Genomic DNA, 19,632 nt, shown 5'->3' with positions numbered 1-19,632 from the left:
GTCTGTGCCAATGTTTGTGTTGCTTCACAGTGTTTTTTTAATCTGTTTTTTTAAATCTAATTTTACTGCTTGCGTCAGTTACTTGATGTGGAATAAAGTTCCATGTAGTCATGGCTCTATGTAGTACTGTGTGCCTCCCATAGTCTGTTCTGGACTTGGGGACTGTGAAGAGACCTCGTGGCATGTCTTGGGGGGTATGCATGAGTGTCCGAGCTGTGTGCCAGTAGTTTAGACAGACAGCTCGGTGCATTCAACATGTCAATACCTCTCATAAATAAAAGTAGTGATGAAGTCAATCTATCCTCCGCTTTCAGCCATGAGAGATTGACATGCATATTATTAATATTAGCTTTCTGTGTACATCCAAGGGCCATCCGTGCTGCCCTGTTCTGAGCCAATTGCAATTTTCCTAAGTCCTTTTTTGACCACACGACTGAACAGTAGTCAAGTCCTATTTGTGTCGGCACCTGACCACATGACTGAACAGTAGTCAAGCTGTGACAAAACTATGGCCTGTAGGGCCTGCCTTGTTGATAGTGTTGTTAAAAAGGCAGAGCATCGCTTTATTATAGACAGACTTCTTCCCATCTTAGCTACTAAAGCATCAATATGTTTTGACCATGACAGTTTACAATCTAGGGTTACTCCAAGCACTTTAGTCATCTCAACTTGCTCAATTTTCACATTATTTATTACAAAAAGTTTTGTTCCAAATACAATGCTTTTAGTTTTAGAAATATTTAGGGCTATCTTATTCCTTGCCAACCACTCAGCTCTTTGATGAGTGTTGCAGTCATTTCAGTCGCTGTAGTAGCTGACATGTATAGTGTTAAGTCATCCGCATACATAGAAACTCTGGCTTTACTCAAAGTCAGTGGCATGTCATTATTAAAAATTTAAAAAAGCAAGGGCCCTAAACAGCTACCCTGGGGACTTCCTGATTCTAACTGGATTATATTTGATAGGCTTCCATTAAAGAACAGGCTCTGTGTTCTGTTAGACAAGTAACTCTTTATCCACATTATAGCAGGGGGTGTAAAGCCATAACAGATACGTTTTTCCAGCAGCAGACTATGATCGCTAATGTCAAAAGTTGCACTGAAGTCTTTTTACTATCATTCTTTATATAATTTATCTTTGTTTCGTTGTGTAGTTTATTTTTATTTAGTTTAGTCACATGATTTCTTAATTTGCAGTATTTTTGCCAATCAGTTGGGCTGCCAGAATTAATTGCCATACCTTTTGCTTCACCCCTCTTCAACCATACAATTTTTCAATTCCCCATAAATCCAAAGGGATTTAACAGTTTTTACAGTCATTTTCTTAATGGATGCGGGCTTATTAGTAACTGGAATAAGTAATTTCATAAATGCTTCAAGTGCAGCGTCTGGTTGCTCCTTATTATACACCACAAACTGGCAAAAACGTATTCTTGTATGACCTCTTATACACTATATTAGAACTTTGGTTTTCCTAGATATGGCTATTATATTGTGATCACTACATCCTATGGATATGGATACTGCTTTAAAGCAAATATCTGCAGTGTTAGTAAAAATGTGATCAATACATGTTGATTTAATTCCTGTGCTGTTTGTAACTACCCTGGTAGGTTGACTGACAACCTGATCAAGTTTGCAGGCACTGGTTACAATTTGCAGCTTTTTCCTGAGTGGGCAGCTTGATGATAGCCAGTCAATATTTAAATCACTCAGAAAATATACTTCTCTGTTGATATCACATACAGTACATTATCAAGCATTTCACACATGTTATCCAGACACTGACTGTTAGCACTTGGTGGTCTATAGCAGCTTCCCACAAGAATGGGCTTTAGGTGAGGCAGATGAACCTGTAGCCATATTATTTCAACAGTGTTTAACATTAGATTGTCTCTAAGCTTTACAGGAATGTGGTTCTGAATATAGACAGCAACACTGCCTCCGTTTTCGGTAAATGTTATAACCACTGTCATCAAAGGTATTATTTATGTGAGTTTCAGAGATAGTCAGAATATGAATGTCATCTGTTACAAGCAAGTTATTGACTTCATGTAGTGTAATTTCACTGAGCACGTGGTAAGATACAGTATATTCTCCTCACAAACACCTGGAGAGAGAGAAAGAGTGAACCCAAGCCAGACAACAATAGATATAGATGCAGTCAAATATAATGCAGTCAAATATAGGCCTAGAGCACAGGAGGCAGACAGAGAGAGACAGAGTGAGAGGAGAGGGAAGAGGCTGGTGATTTGTAAGTCCTCAGGATTTCGCAAGCTGACATCCTCTTGCCACCGTCTCTTGACCTTTCCTCCTTGTGTGCCCACGCGACGTTACCATGGCAACTCTGGCCCTGGCGCCACTAAGGCGGGAGACGGGTAGAGACTGACGTGCTGTCAGTGGTACCTCAGTCAAATATATTTCATCATGACTCCTTCAGCTAATGTAGAACGAATACTTGTCTTGTATAGAAATTAAACATCTCAGACAATGTTTTTGTGGTATTTTAGGTGATTTTGTTCAGAGCCATGTCAGTGCCCACCAAACACAGATAGATACAGGGTGGTCCGGTTATAAAGGGCGATAATGAGCAAAGAAGAAAAGAGGAAGGACGAGAGGAGGATGATGAGAGAGAGCGAGAAAGGAAGGCGAGGATAAGGAGGGAGGAAAGCTGGAAGGAGAGGAAGAGAGATTGAATTGAGGGCAAGGGCAAACCTCAAATACGCAGTCTGAAACCATGAAGCTGCCCGTAAAACTGAAAGCTCCCATTGAGAGTGAAGATACATTTAGCCTGATATGCTGCTGCACAAACACACTGCAGCCTTCTGTCTGCAATCTCGTAGATTAAGACAGCCCATAACACAGATCATCACACCTGTATACCTGCACTCAATACAATACAACAATTACTTCACGACATTATACAACATTACACCTGCACTCAATTTAATGGATGGTGTGCTTTTATCTGAAGACATTTGTGTCAAACACTTGCCCACTTGAACAGTCTAATAATAACAACAATAATAATAATAACAGATTGTTATAAACACAATTTAGGGAATATGGTCTGTATTTACACAATATGGTCTGTATTTACACAACATTTACATAATAGTGACTGTTGCATATCTGAAAGAAAATATGTCACTTCCATGTGAGTTGGCCCCAAAAGACTGAAATATACATTTTCACAGCAATCTATTAGGGAGCATGTAGGGCAAAGATCAGTCAGTCGGTCACACTTATGCACATGTACACCCACACAGAGGATAAATTGGTCCTGCACTCATTCACCCCAGTGAGGTGGTGGTGTAATGGGGGGCAGGGTTAGTAGGAGGGTGTTCAGTAAGTGTGTGTGTGCGTGCATGCGAGCGAGAGGGGACGGGTAGGGTGTGGTACCAGGCAGGTGCTGACTCTCCTCGGGAGGGACGTTCCACCATCTGGCACAGGGATCCCCCTCCCAGTGGGCCCACTGAGTGTGTGTGTGTTTCCGGCAGGCTAATTAGAGCACAGCCTCAGCGGAGTGACAGTGGCGATGTTTGACAGGCTAGACAAGGGAGAGCCGACCTGTCTGTACTGAACAAGAATGGAGCAAACAGCCAATGTGTGTATGTGTCTGTCTGTCCCTGTCTCGGCCTTTGTGTCGTTCAATGTTGAAAGGAAATGGGTTGAATTAAATCCACTCCCAGTTTTACCTTGCACCAACCGAGCAGTAGTTTAACCATGCTACATTGATATGGAAGTCCTTATGTGTGTGTCGTTCCAACCTAGAGAGAACCCAGCCTCAGTGCTGCGGCTTGTTGGTGTTGCAGTGGTGCCGGAATGCAGCCTGAAGTGTGAGAATCGGAGCAGGTGGCTTGTCTCATGTGACAGGAATGTCACTTATGTCCCTGCTCTGCTCAGAGCCCCAGCTGCACCTGCCCAGACCTCGCTCCTCGCTGCCTTTGAAATCTGCCCTATACTATATCTGTTGACAAATGAATGGAGTGATGACAATGCCCGAGGATAGAAACCTCAACCTTGGCCACTCAATCAAATTAATCAAGTAATATACTTTAAGAATGTGCTTGTCACTTCTCTTTAGTCTTCCTCCCTCTCCAGTAAATTAATATTGTCAAAACACACAGCATTTTAAATATAGTTTGAGTGTTACTGTAGTGTAGACAGTTTGGGTAGAGAACATATTAGTAGAATCTCATTCTATTTATGAGAGAGTCCCTCTGACTTTGAGTTCAGATGAGGTCTGCAGTGCATAATTTAAATACAACCTGGTATCAGTTTATAGGGCTCCCGAGTGGCGCATCTGTCTAAGCAAGAGGTGTCACTACAGTCCCCGGTTTGATTCCAGGCTTATCACACCCAGCCGTGATTGGAGTCCCATAGGGCGGCGCACAATTGTCCCAGCGTCGTCCCGGTTTGGCCGGGGTGGGCTGTCGTTGTAAATAAGAATTTGTTCTTAACTGACTTGCCTAGTTAAAAACCTTTTGTTTAATAAGCATGTCTTTTGCAAAAAGACATGATATGCATCATGCTATAATACCGGGCCAGTGGCTGCTGCTGTTAGGATGTTGGGGATGCTGCTGTTACTGCTACTCTATATTCATGAGTTCTGTTCTGCTCAGACCAGCCTGTCAGTCAGTCTCACACACTGAGCCCAAACACAGCACTGTAGTATGTTATATGTAGGGAGAGGCTCAGGAGGATATGAACGATTGAGATAAGGAAATCAGGCGAGGATAATTATTTTGAGAAAGATCTCTATGTTATTGAACGGGCACTGGTAGTAGCTGACACTGGTAGTAGTTGACTATACAATCAACAAATGTGCTAGCTGTCATATTGCTGTCGCACAACGTCCATCTTTATTTTTCTGATTTACAGGTGAATATCTCAATCTCACCATTGGTTACAGAGATACAAGCAGTGTCTTAGTAATGTCATGACGACAAGATTCAGCTGTTCACATATCTTGAGCTCAGTCTTTCGATCCCCACAGAGTGCCTTGCACCTCATTACGTTCTCACTATAGACTAAGAGCTCTGTTCTGTTTGTGATCCTCTCTCTGGAATTTCCTTTCCGCCATACCGGTGTGCATAACTGTCCTCCGGTTACAGAGAAGGAAAAAACCTGTGTGTGTGTGTGTGTGTGTGTGTGTGTGTGTGTGTGTGTGTGTGTGTGTGTGTGTGTGTTAAAAGGGCACCTGGCCACCTTCACTAACCCCCTGCAGACAACACCATCTTAGTGTTTAGTACTGCCTGTGTGCCAGCCATGAGAGCACTTAATACTGTATTACTCTCCTTAATACAGTATTCTTGCTGCAGCTATAAAAGAGAACCACCGCAAGCCCACAAACCTAATTCATTCAACTGTTATTAAAACAATTAAATATTAATGATAATGTGTATGGTTATTGTACCCCAACCATTGCCACACAATACTAATCGCTGTCCTCCCCTCTCTCTTTCTTCTCACTCTGTTGTGCAGGGGTTTTGCTCGACATCCAGAGACACTTCAATGTATCGGACAGTGGAGTGGGCTTGTTGCAAACAGGTAAGTCTCTCCTGATCCCTTAATGACACATATGTAACGACGATTAGCCAGCTCAAACATCCACTCAAACCTCCTCCTCCTCTCACGACAAGAAGGGCAGGCCCATTACCTGTCGACGCTAAGCTGCTCTTAGGCGTCTTCGATTGGGACAACAAAAGGATAAAAGTCCCCTACTGCCTCCTGCCCTCTCCTCCCTTTCCTCCCCCCTATACCTCATCCTCCCTCCTCCTCCTCCCTGCAGCCTGTGCAATTGACTGCAACTAAACCGGAAGACTGACCGGGTCAACAACAGACACAGTGGCTCGTTTTGGGATGGTGGCTTATGCCCCATCCGCCTTGCTCATTGACAGCCAGCCAAAAGGCCCTCCTTGAGTAGACAGGTAGAAAGTATAACAAAAGTTATAATGCACGTGTAGTAATAAACATGAACCGAATATTGCAATGTAGTGAATGCAAGCTTTATGAATTCAAAAAAATAATTTTAGCCTTTAAGGGTCTGACATTTCCAGCAACATTTTGCATAGTCAATAACCTAGTCGCAATGGATCTGTTCCAATGATGTAGGTTGTAAATGGTTAAGACGGTATGAATGGGTTATTTCTGAGCTCCATGAGTTCCCCCAGTAGGCAGCCCAGTGAAAATGAAAACAGTGTTGAGCGGCAGCGGGTTGGAGGCTGAGTCTGGGGGCTCTGGGCGGGGTTTCCTGCTCTTATAGACCTTATTGAATCCAACTTTTGTGAGGGAAAGGTGCATGCTATTAGTTTGGCATCAGAAGGAGGGCTGGCATTTTCTGGAGTTTGAGTTGACCTTTCAACGTGAAGGCTATTGTGACCTAGCACATTCTGTATCTCCTAAAGCTGAATGTCATGGATTTGAGTTCAAAAATCTCACAGTGGCACCCACAGTGTCCATTATTTCTCAGGTGACGGGTGAAAAACGGATTCTTCAAAGATAACTGTGAACTGATTTATGCTCCCATAAGTGAAGTCGTGTTTGATGAAGTGTGCATGGTTGATAGCATTTCACCCATCTATCAAAAGATAGGAAATTCAATCCCAGTTGTACTTGTTGTTGCAGTTTTGGCATTGCTGAATTAACAAAACCCAAACACATGCAGAACACACAGCACATAATGCAAACAGCACAACTAATGCAAGCATACTCTCACTCCCACACACAGTCCGGAAGTGGAATGGCACCCACAGCTGCCCTCTGCCCCTGTCTGCTGTCTGTAGCTGGGGCTAAAAGCAGTGTGTGTGTGTGTGTGTGTGCGTGTGCGTGCAGTATGTGCTTGTGTGTGGTGTGCCTGTCCTGTCCTGTCCTGTCTTGGGCCAGACTGAGGGTGTGGCATGTCCCCTGATCTCCAGCTGACCCCAGTCTCTCGCTGGCCTGAGGAATGCAGCCGGCCAAAACTCTGACCGCTGAGAGCAGCCACGACCAGACTGGGAACCTACGTGTGAACGGCTGGCTAGGGCAGTGGTTCTCAAATCTCCCCTCAGGGACCCCTGCCTAGTCAAGGGCTTGATGATTAGTTGACAAGTTGAATCAGGTGTGCGAGCTCTGGAATAGATCAAATGCATGGAATGACTGGGGGTCCTGAGGAGAGGTTTGAGAACAACTGCGCTAGGGGGTTGGCGGGTGATCACAGGGTGTTGTATGTAGGTGTCCATGTGTGCTGTTATATCCTCTACCCCCTCACCCCCTACATCTCTATATCCCTCTCCATATATATATCACACACACACACACACACACACACACACACTCCAGAGGGAACAAGAGAACAATCGCCCACTATGTGAGCTCCTTGGCAACTTCCACCCACACCTGGTAGTCCAAACTGCCCATGTAGGTCATTGGTGGGCAAGTAGTGGTAAGTGGGCGATGTGCGAAGAGTTGATTCAGCCTCTCTCTGATCCCAGCAAACCTTCACTATATTCACACCTCAGAGAGCAGTGACCACGTACTGCTGCGGTCACTTCTCAAACCGACACTAGTGTTACTGACTGGTCTATTTATGAGAGCTCTGTTTGAGTTCCGGTTCGGTTTTGCTTAGCCTTTTTCTTTGGCTGTGGTTGAGGGGCTTTGGGTTATCTCTGGGCTGACAAAGTGTGGAATATTGGAACTGTGGCTGGTTTTCCTCGATTGCTTTGTGCCCATTCTGGAGAAGAGAGTGGCCTCACTGGCCACTAGAGCTGCTGCTTAAACCTGCCGAAGTTCCCGACAGTATTTGCATTTTGCATGCGGTTATGTCTGTAATAGTGTTTTAAAGTTCACACACAACTCAATATGTGGAAAGGTGTAACCTTTCTCAAGTTATGGGGCAACACCAAAGTTAAAATATTATTACACAAAGCAAAACATTTAGAGGTGTGTGTGTGTTGATAGGTGTGTGTGCGTGTGCGTACGTGTGTGTTCACACCTTAATAGGTGTGTGTGTGACGTAACTCCCTGAGGGGTGAGGCACAAAGAGAGTGTGGAGGCCCTGTGTAAGATGATCAGGTATCCTGTTGATTTCACTCAGGTGATGTATGGTAGTACGGCATGTGTTCTGGCCCCAGGTGCTCACGCCTGTCCATCAGATCAGCGCCCCCCCAGGAATGTGCTGCTCACAGAAAGAACAGAGCAGGTCTAACACGAGCTGTCATTCCTGATGAGAGGAGAAGACCGGTCAGATCACAGGGAGGCTCCCATTTGGATATGACAGGCCTCTATTAGGTCTCCTAGCTAATGAATCTGAGGTTATGGCCAAAATGAAGACAGAGTGCTGCGAGCGGGAGAACGACCTAAGGCTCTTTGGTCATGGATGATGTTACACCTTCTACAGGTTTGGAAGGAGCCTGGAGGCTCTGTTGGTTGGTGAGCCTGCAGACAGAGGAATGTGTGCTTTGTGTGGATTTCTCCTCAGACAATTGGACCTAGTGGGAAGCATCCTTTATTGTTATTATCCATTATGGATAGTCTAGTATATTGACAGGGTTTTAAAAGTGGTGAGATGTTGGGTGAGTGAATAAGGAGCTGGTTAGTGTCTGCAGTTTCTCCAGACTGCAACCACTAATTATTACTGATCTTTTATGTGGGCAGGTTTTATGTTCAGTTGGGATACATCTTGTGTGGATGAATGTGTGGTGGAGCCGACCAGTGTCCGTCCTGGTTTTGCAGGCTGTCCTCCACTCATCACTGCCAGGTTGCAGACAGACTGTTTTTGTTGTGTCCCAAATTCGCACTCTATTCCCTAGAAAGCGCACTACTTTTGGCCTGAACCTTATGGGCCCTGGTCAAAAGTAGTGCACTATAAAGGGAATAGAGTGCCATTTGGGACAGAACCTCTGTCAGGTTGACTGTGTCTGTGCCCTGCTCCCTCCGTCTGTCCCCTGCCTGGCTGCCCACCCCAGTCCTGTCTCAGTTTGCAACACGACACCCACACACACACACACACACACACACACACACACACACACACACACACACACACACACACACACACACACACACACACACACACACACACACAGCCAGCCTTACCAGAGTGTCAGCCTGGCCAGACACTGAGGAATGGGGCCACAGGTGGGACTGGGTAGTCCTTCCATTCATTGGAGCTGTGAAGTCCCTCAGCTCTCTGAGCCCCACTAACTAACATACTCACATCATACATACAACTCACAGTTTTTTTTTTTATCTCTCGTCCGATCCTAACCCACATACAGTCTTCTCACCTCTCTGCCTCTCTCTCTCTCTCTCTCTCTCTCTCTCTCTCAGTCAGGAGATTTTCTCAATATTCCGTTTCTGGACTTACATTTAATGTCTGTGATTTTCTTGTGGATAAGAGAGGATAAAGGTTTAGGGTCTGAGGCTTAGAGTTGTGACTCTGACCCTGAAACCCCTTAGCAACTGGGGCTGTCGCAAGTGTGGCCAACTTTATATGTTTATGGACAGTGTTTGTCACAGGCTTGAGTTACTCTACAATAGAGATGGTTATAGGACTCTGGTAACTCCTATATCAGTGTGGAGTAAAGCTATCATTGCTTGATCAGCTGTGCTGTCTGTTGGCTGCCTCACAGCTGCTCTTGTTTTCCGGTGTCTCTCTCTAACCTTCGTTCCACTCTTTCGTTCCCTCGTTTGCTGCCCCCCCCCACTTTTGCTCTTTAACTCTACAGTCCTCTTTCTCACTCCCTCATCTCATTTTCCTCTCCCTCTCTGTCCCTTACATTTTTTCCCCTGTGTGTTTTTTAGTATGTTTTTCGGACACATCCGGTATGTAAACAAATCACTTATTTACATGAGTCAGACATGGCTTTAGAACACGTGAAGTTTCACATGAATTTTAATGCATGTTTGTCACAGGGTTTCCCAACATTTCACATGTGATATTCTAAACTTCACATGTGCTTTGTAACTGGTGGGATTAGAACCCAGGTCTCCATGGGAAAAGCCATTGTCTTGACCATCAGACCAAAGACCAGACTGGGTTTCTTTTCCAATGCATATTTATTATTATTTTCACTCAATCTAAGAATATTGACTGTTCAATTCAAAATACGGAGGGCAAACGCTTAACATTTTTATTGGGTTAATCACTGGATTAATTTGCTCAAACTGAGCAGTAATTGAAGATTTTTTTTATAGAAAGAAAATATTGACACTTTGATTTTGTTAATACTAATGGAGTGGACTCAGAAAAAGGAAATAACTATTTTTAACGCACTATTATACTCAGGTAGGCTAATAAACCTTTTTACAGAATGGCATTACAGAATTTGCTACTGCAACATGTTAACACCACCTTTTCACATGTGAGGAAAATAACACTATTTCACCCACACATGTGAACTTCCACATGGGAAAGTGATATTTGCACATGTGGAGTTTTCTTACATGTGAAACTGCCAATGTGATTTTGAATGTGCTATTCCACATGTGAAACTTCAATTCACATGTGAGGTGAAAACATGTTATTTTCCTCACATGAGAAAAGGTGGGGAACTCAAAATGAAATAAATGAGAAAATATGTTTTCACGTGAAGTTTAACCTCACATGTGACTTTTTTTTTTTACATTTTAAGCTGCACATTTCACGTTTTTTGGGGGGATGGTGTCTCATTGTCCATCCTCTCCCTGCCATGGTCTGTCTGCAAGTGATTATGCATGAAAAGACATGCTGTCCTCTCAGCTCTGGTTGGCAGCTGTTGCTGCTCTGCTGTCACTCTGATGGACACCTCACAGAAAAGGAGTCTGTGGCAACAGCAGAGAGGGATTCAGAGAGTCATATTCCGATGGAGGGGGAGAAAGACAGAGAGAGGGAAGGAGGGAGGGAAGGAAGGAGGGAAAGACCGACACAGAGATGGAGAGAGAAAGACAAGAAAGACAAAGGGAGGAGAGGGTCGAAAGACAAAGAGAGGAGAGGGTAAAGAAAGTAAAATAAATGGTGACACCTGCGTAACACTCCCTCTGTGCAGCCAGCATGGCTGCGAGCTGTGAGATTTAATCACCCAGCACAGATTCCCAGATGAAAACAAAAGCATTTATCTGGAGTTCAATGGCTCTGGCCCCGACTGAGACGGCTATGGAATAGCTCGGTAAAAACACCATATATCTACCCTGAGTATACAAAACATTAAGAACACCTTCCTAATATTGAGTTGTACCCCACCCCTTTTGCCCTCAGAACAGACTCAATTCGTCAGGGCATTGACTCGACAAGGTGTCGAAAGGGCTCCACAGTGATGCTGGCCCATGTTGACTCCAATGCTTGCCATAGTTGTGTCAAGTTAGCTGGATGTCCTTTGGGTGGTCGACCATTCTTAAATACACATGAGAAACGGTTGAGCGTGAAAAACCTAGCAGCATTGCAAGTCTTGACACAAGCCGGTGTGCCGGGCACGTACTACCATACCCCGTTCAAAGGCACTTAAATCTTTTGTCTTGCCCATTCAGCCTCTTAATAAGGGATCATAGCTTTCACCTGGATTCACCGGTCAGTCTGTCATGTTTTTAATGTTTTGTACACTCTCTGTACTTCATAGCAGCTCTGTGGAGGTTCAGTGTCTTTGTTTGTCAGTGTTTGTCACGATAACGGAATTTTGACTTCGATACCAGATTTAGTAACACTATACTCAATACCATCACGATACGTGATACCAAAGTGATACCAAAATCATACCATGGCAACAAAAAGAAATCACAGATTGGCACTTTGTCCAGAAACATATTTTGAGTTCATTATCATGAATTACCTTAAAAAAACATGTCAATGTATCCATTAACAAATCAATTATACAATCATACAATCAATTAGCCTTTTTTAAATTTTACAATCTAATTACATAACAACATAATGGTAATAATTTATTTGAATGGTAAATCTCTATTGATAAACTGGTTCAATCAAGATGTAGCCTAGGCCTATTCACAATACAGCTGAATTGAGCTTGTTTTGGCAGATTTCATGGGGCTACAGATGAAAAACAATCTGTTTACCTTCTATTCTATTGTACTGATCAACAACATTTTCATAGAAGAAGCAATCTCTAATTTTATTAAAGTGTGCGCTGTCTCTTTAAGACCCATGGTGTCGTTTACACACAGTAATCAAGTGTGTTAACTTCTGTGCAACATGAATGGTGATGCAGCCCAGACGCCCAGTGATTTCAGTGGTTCCTCATGGAAGGCTATTTAGTAATGTGGAAGAGTAGACAAGATGCATGAACTGTGCACACGTGCTATAAAGGGATATCGGCTGCGCTGATCTATAAACTTCATCCAATCTCAATCAGGAGACAGAAGTACTGAAAGTAACACAAAACATGTTTTTCATGTTCTAGTTTTGGTATATTGTGCAACCCTACATACTGACATGGTCTTTCTCCCCTTTGATTTCCGACTCATCGTGATTAATCTTTACTACTGTAGGGGGTAATGCTGAGGCTAATTAACTCTTAGTGGACTGACACACCATGGTTGTGGTGGTCTAGTGTGTGTGTGCGTGAGCGTGTTTGTATATTGGGGTCAGCTCTGACTAACCCTTAGCTATAGGGCTCACTCTCTCTCTCTTTCTCTCATCCATCCCTCTGCGGCTCTGTTACCAGGCCACGTCTCCGAGGAGGGGAGCTGCCAAAAGATGATTGGCACCCCTCCTACGCTCTCGTCCCCCTCCCTCCCCCTTCATTTCCTGTCCCCGAGCCAAAACCCTCTCTCACGGAGTGGCTGCCAATCCAATCAGGAGATCAGAGCCAATTTAAACAAGGGCACGATGAGACGAGATGAGGAGCCACTGGGCGGAAATCCTCTAGATCTGACCTGTGGTAAATGCCAGTTTTCCCCCCACCCCACCCACAGCCCTAATTTGTGTGTGAGATTTAATCACCCAGCATCTCAGAAGTATCTACTTTTAAGGTAAGTACTACTTTTAAGAAACTATTGGATTGGCTGATTCCAACTAATGGAGGGCTATATCCGGAACTTCAAAATGTAAAGAAAATGAATAGAGCACACACAATCTTCTACACTATTCCAATCCATCTAACAGTCATATTTGATCTTCACAATACATTTCTGTCTATACTCCCGAATGTTCTTGCCCCATAACCAAGTCAAATCAATGAAACATTTATATTTTATACAGATAACTATAAAGAAGTACTACTGTACGGCTCTTTCAACATGCTACTGAAAAACTTAAAAGCTGCAATACCTTTTTATGATACCTGAAAAAACGTTTAACCTCTGTCCATCTGAGAGAAAATGTTGTTGTTTAAAACACACACTATAAGATATTTAAAAGGGATAGTTTGATCCAAATACAATCTAACTTGATTTTCCACCTACCTTGGCTGTAGTTTATTGAAGAAGGCAGTCTTTGGATATAGTTTCCTTTCGACACTTAAAGACATTCTCAATAACTTTGGCGACTGTAGAGTGGTGCAGATGTCTAAAGCGTCACTACAGAACCGGGTTCGAACCCAGGCTGTGTCGCAGCCGGCCGCGACCGGGAGACCCATGAGGCAGCATATAATTGGCCCAGTGTCATCCGGGTCAGGCTGCAGGGGTATTGATCTATCCAATCGGTAGTTACTGTCTTGTCCCATCACAGCAACTGCCATACCGACTCAGGAAAGGCGAAGGTTGAGAGCCATGTGTCCCCCGAAATACAACCCTGCCAAGCCGCACTGCTTCTTGACACACTGCTCGCTTAACTTGGAAGCCAGCCGCACCAGTGTGTCAGAGGAAACACAGTACAACTGGCAACCGAAGTCAACTTGCATTTGCCGTGCCCGCCACAAGGAGTCGCTAGAGCACGAAATACACACACACAAAATAGTTTGAGTTAACTCTATATAAACTATATTCGCCTAAAATACAACTATTTGCTGTATAAGTCTGCTGTGTGCCCCCTCTCGTCCCTCTCCTGCCATATGCTTCCGTGCCAATCTACGGAGTATGCCTATCACTGGGAAGTGTTATTCCGAGGCAGCTGGGCTGGAAATAGGACCAGACTATTTCTATTTCATCCCTGATTACTTCTTCTCTTCCGTCGTCTGAGGAGTGATGGAGCTTCTGTTTATGGTAATTGACAGACGTTGTGATATTTTCCCTCCCCAGTCCTTGAGCCTTGAACTAGATCAATACCCCTGCAGCCTGCCTGCCTGACTCGAGACCTGGGTATACACACACACAAACACACACACACACACACACACACACACACACACACACACACACACACACACACACACACACACACACACACAGGGTCAAAAGTAGTGCACAGACTTTTATATAGAACTTCAACTGCTGCATTCCCCTATGTAGGGTGCTATTTAGAACACAGAAAAATACTCCAAGCCCCCCGGTCAAACACCCATGCTCTATGTACATAGGCTACATACGTGTTCAGATTGTCAAGGTCAGAGATATAGAGGGGTGTATGCATTTGCCTCGACTTTCATTTACCATGAAAAGGGATGGTTATATACTTGGGCAAGTGTGTTTGTATATGTATGTGTGTGTGTGACTGTGTTTGTATGTGTGCCACAGTTATTTTGTTCCAGTGTCCAACACATCAATGGCTGGCAGCACACACAAACACACAAACACCCTCAAACGAGGACACATTTTATTTGTTCTCTGTCATTTCAGCCATGTCCTGTCATTAAGTCCCCCGCTCCTGTAGTTATGGCAGAAAAATGGCAGGAAAGAAAAACTCCTCGCCCTACACAAATATGTCGCCGGTCAGATCCCACAGCAGTGACAGACAAGCCACTAACTAAGGGAAAGTGTCCCAAGAAGAAAATGACAGGATAGCTTACTACGCTGTAGCTTACATTTCATTCTGAGCCCACGGAGAATGAGGATATTTGTGTGTGTGACTATTTCTAGTAAGTGTTTTTGTGCATGTACTGAAAGTGCTGTATAGTCATGTGTAATTTTTATTTAATATGCATGGTGATTTAGCAGACACTTATCTGAAGTGACTTAGTTCACACATACAGTACATCAAGTACTGTATGTGGCCCATTTGGGAATCAATCCCTGGTGTTTTAAGCACCGCGTAAGTCCCATTGGAACCATATGAATATGCATCCAGTATGTCTATGGTTCGTACTACACACCCTCCATACTCCATCCCAGAGCCAGCAGGCAGCAGCAGTCGCTAATCCTGCCCATCTGGAGAGCACCCTGCCCAGGCCTCAGATTTCAGCATGGCTTTTTAGAGCCCCGGTCCCTCATCTTCAATGTAGAGGCTGGTGAAAGGCCAGAGAGGGGAACTCAAGGCTAACAGGCAGAAAAGCCACTCCTGGTGACAAGGAATATGTCCCGAATGGCATCCTATTCTCTATATAGTGCACTGCTTTTGACCAGGGCCCATAGGGGTCTGGTCAAAACTAGTGCACTACATAGGGATTAAGTTGTCATTTGGGATGCACACAAGGAGAGCGCTAACTCCCATCAGTACTCCCCAGCACTCCAGATTGGTCCACCAAAAACCATGGGGTTTCAACCCCGAACTTGGCAGCTCCACATGTTCTCCATTCCACTGCCTTTCATATAGATCCTCAACCGCTGCATTCCTCTGCACCTAAACAGGCTACAATCCTACATGGGCAGCTCTCATGCTCCCAGGCCGCGGAGTGTAAGAGTAACCCAACACTTCTGAAGAAGGAAGGAGTCTGAGCTGTTTGATTTCTGGAATGTTTTGGACGGTGAACATAAAAATGTGAGGAATGTAGGGGATGTTTGGAGCTTCACCCGAAAGCATGAGTGTGTAGTTTAGTATCGGTTTGGAAGGGGAATACTGGGGAGGGAGGGAGTAAGAATGAAAGATTGAGGGAGAATGAAGGAATGTATGAGGTACAATACAGTAAGGTGAGGTGGCCTTTCCAGACCAGTTTCCAGATCATAGCTCTGCTATGTCACCACAGTGTCACACCCTCCTCACGCAGCCAGTCAGGAACATTCATCATTAAAGGAGAAAAGGGGACGACAACAACAACCACAGCATGTCTAAGTGTGTTAATCTGGCTGGCACACCTACAGTAGGCTACCACAACTCTACACCTGAGAGATAGGACAACAACACGGCACATTACTGTTTGTAGTGACACAGGTGTACTTCTGTCACCACTGTCACAATACAGGGGGTTAGAGAGAGTGCACAGGTCACTGTGGATAGGAGAGGAGAGGAGAGGAGAGGAGAGACTATATACTGAGTATACCAAACATTTGGAACACCTTCCTAATTTTGAGTTAGGTCATGGACTCTACAAGGTGTCGAAAGCGGCCCACAGGGATGCTGTACCATGTTGACTCGAATGCTTCCCACAGTTGTCATATTGGCTGGATGTTCTTGGGGTGGTGGATCCTTCTTGATACACACAGGAAACTGTTGAGTGTAAAAATAACAAGGCAGCGTTGCAGTTCTTGACACAAACCGGTGTGCCTGGCGCCTACTACCATAACCCGTTCAAAGGCACTTACATTTGCTCTCTTGCCCATTCACCCTCTAAATGGTGCACATGCTGTACACAATCCATGCCTCAACTGTACCATCTACACTGATTGAAATGGATTTAACAAGTGTCATCAATAAGGGATCATAGCTTTCACCTGGATTCACCTGGTCACTCACTATATGTCATAGAAAGAGCAGGTGTTCTTAATGTTTTGTACACTCTAAGTAACTCCTCGGTAGCTGTCAGATGTCATTGACTTACAGTATTACAGTACACCTACTAGCCCACATCAACTCAACAGACTACCATACATTATTTTTTCAGAACTACTGTATGGTGAACAGGGATAAGATATCACAATCGGCCTTTTGCCTAGCTATCAGGATATCTTATCCCAAGTCTTGTGAATATGTATTCTCTTCTAGCCGTAGTATTATTCTCTCTCAGCCTGTGTATGGCTTTGTATTTCAAATATCCCTGAGGCTATTTGAATAGAGCATCATGAGCTCAACTAGCCAGAGGAGGATAACCACATCACCCTCTTCGTTTATTGCTACGGATACTTTAAGGACCGGAGACTCTGTTTTCGGTCACAACAGAATAACTTGTCATTTCCCATTGTGTCGAGCCACAGGACATAGAACATCCCTGAGCACCTTTAGGTTCAGTGTTGTGATGAATGATGACTGGCGATGGATCTATTCTGTTGTGACAGAAAACAGAAATAAATGGTCCTTAACAATATAAAGAGAAAGAAGAGGGGTGTGGAGCAGGGTCAAACATGAAAATGAAATCAAATCAAATGTGTTGGTCACATAACACGTGTTTAGCGGATGTTATTGCGGGTGTAGATAAATGCTTGTGCTTCTAACTCCGACAGTGCAGCAATATCTAACAAGCAATATCTAACAGTTTCACAACATATTCCCAAAATACACGTAAATCTATGTAAGGAATGGATTAAGACTATATATACATATATATCAGAGCGGCATTGGACTAAGATACAGTGGCATAGTATAGAATACAGTTTATACATATGAGATGAGTAATGCAAGATACGGAGACATTATTAAAGTGGCTCGTGTTTCATTTCCTTAAAGTGGCCAGTGATTCCTAATCTATGTCTATAGGCAGCAGCCTCTGATGTGCTGGAGATGGCTGTTTAACAGTCAGTGGTGCAGTATAGAATACAATACAGTATATACAAATGAAGTGGGTGATGTAATATGTAAACACAATTTAAAAGTGACTAAGATACCGTAGAAGAGTGTGGAGTGCAGTTTATACATATGAGATGAGTAATCCTAGATACGGAAACATTATTAAATGTGACTGTGGAGTAGACCTCTCACCCAAACTCTATTAGATCGGTAGTATAGGCCCGGGTCATGTTCATTTGGGAAAACTGTAACAAAAAAATTTGAAAACAAAATGGCCAAGTTAAGACAATACCTCCCCGTTTCACACTGTTTTCAGACATTTTCTTCTGTTTTGTGCCTTCTGAACATGACCCTGGTGTATTGTCTCAGTCTGCTTTGTGTCTTTACTCTGGTCCTGAGGGGGAAAAACCTTCATTTACCATTGCTAATCCTCTTACCCTGCTCCTCCTCTTCTCACTCTCTCTCTTTGTATGTTTTATAATTACACACTCACAAACACAGATGTTTGGTAAAAACCTACATGACCCATTTTGCTACTTCCCTCTATGAGCTAATTTTAGATGTTTTCCCCTGGGCTCTCACCTTTTGTCTTTGTGAGCCAATGGGAGATTCTCGTAGCAATCAGTAAAATTGGCTTTCTGAGAGGCAGAGAAAATCCCCGTTTCCAAAAGTGCAAAATAACAGAATTATCGTTGTATTGTCTTGATAAGCAGATTGTTTTAGTTTTAGTGTATTTGTTATCCCCCACAAAAAAATGTACACACAAAGACAGACATACAGATATCCTCTCATGTATTCGTCTATGTGTGTTACACAAAAAAAAACAGGAAATCCCTCTCTCCCTCTGCCAAGCTGTGCTGTGTATGTTGGCTTCCCCATCATGGCAATTAGCACTCAACATTGGAATAATGTAGACTAATTCTGGTATTAGGGGCCACCACCCTCCACCCAAAGCCACAATGCACCATGATTCATACAGCCTTTTCCAGATGTTGAGCTCACCACTCTCTTACCTGGAGAGAACAATAGATAATTGATTATACCCGGATGGCGTTTCAGATTGACACTCTGGAGCCGGTCCAGTTTCCACAGTGTTATACAAGCCACTGTGTCTTCCATCCTCTTCCTTCCGCGATATGATCTGATTGGGATTCTGGCACCATCGTGGCAGCAGCACATCCATTGAGACCTCACTAGGAAAAGGTTTGTCTCTGTTTGAGTCATCTCACGAGACATAATCAAAGGCTGGTTAAAAGCAGTGCACTATGGATGGAATGAGGTGCCATTTCAGACGTAGCGAGAGTATCGCGCTTACCTACCTGGCTAGAAAGTCTGTCAAGACGAGAGATACTACTTTAAAGATTCTCAGTGGAAACTCTGAATACTTTTGAAGTAGTGGAGAAGTCGATTAAATGCATAGAATCAGTCTGAATGGGGAGCCCATTGGTTTCTGAAGGGAGAGCCAGGTGAGGCTTAGATAGCAGTTGGATTCTGCCTCTTTCTTACATGTATGTTGAATGAATGGTACTATACAAAAGACACTCGATGCTTCTATGTATTCTTCTTCCTTCCTCCATTCACAAGCTTAACACAGCGCTAAACTTCCTCCTGATCACGAGTTCTTTGCTCTGCTAATCTGTTTGCTTTGTGGATTATTCTTTCTTTCTTTCCGCTCCTCGATATGCTGTATGTATTTCCCACAGACCCAATACCAACCAGAAACTCGAATCCATTCACAATCTATGGGCTGTTTTTTAGTGTGACATAGTGAGAGCTTAAGCTTGCCCAGAGATTGCCCAACTGAAAACACATTGTTACGTCATATGTCACAAAGTTTGGGAGCTTCAGTTAGCACTGATTCATGCTTCTGGCTTCTTTCATAATGTCTTTGGTCTTTCTCTGTTCTTAAGAAACTCTTAAGTGTCTCTTCTTAGGTTGATGAACTGTCAAAGCATTAGGAACAAATGC

The 19,632-nt window shown here is 43.8% G+C and overlaps 1 protein-coding gene across 2 annotated transcripts in view; it reads left to right on the top strand.

The window, feature by feature from the left end:
- spns2 (SPNS lysolipid transporter 2, sphingosine-1-phosphate) overlaps positions 1 to 19,632 on the top strand; it is a 147,428-nt gene that overhangs the window by 40,435 nt on the left and 87,361 nt on the right. For both annotated transcript variants that reach the window (XM_064980791.1, XM_064980792.1), the window contains exon 2: positions 5,487 to 5,552. In XM_064980791.1, the coding sequence (XP_064836863.1) occupies positions 5,487 to 5,552 (66 nt within the window). The remainder of the gene's footprint in view (positions 1 to 5,486; positions 5,553 to 19,632) is intronic.

The sequence above is a fragment of the Oncorhynchus masou genome, chromosome 12, assembly GCF_036934945.1.
Source record: "Oncorhynchus masou masou isolate Uvic2021 chromosome 12, UVic_Omas_1.1, whole genome shotgun sequence".
NCBI classification, from domain to species: Eukaryota; Metazoa; Chordata; class Actinopteri; order Salmoniformes; family Salmonidae; genus Oncorhynchus; species Oncorhynchus masou.
The sequence above is the reverse complement of the archived record's forward strand: the minus strand, read 5'-3'. Positions and strand labels throughout refer to the sequence as shown.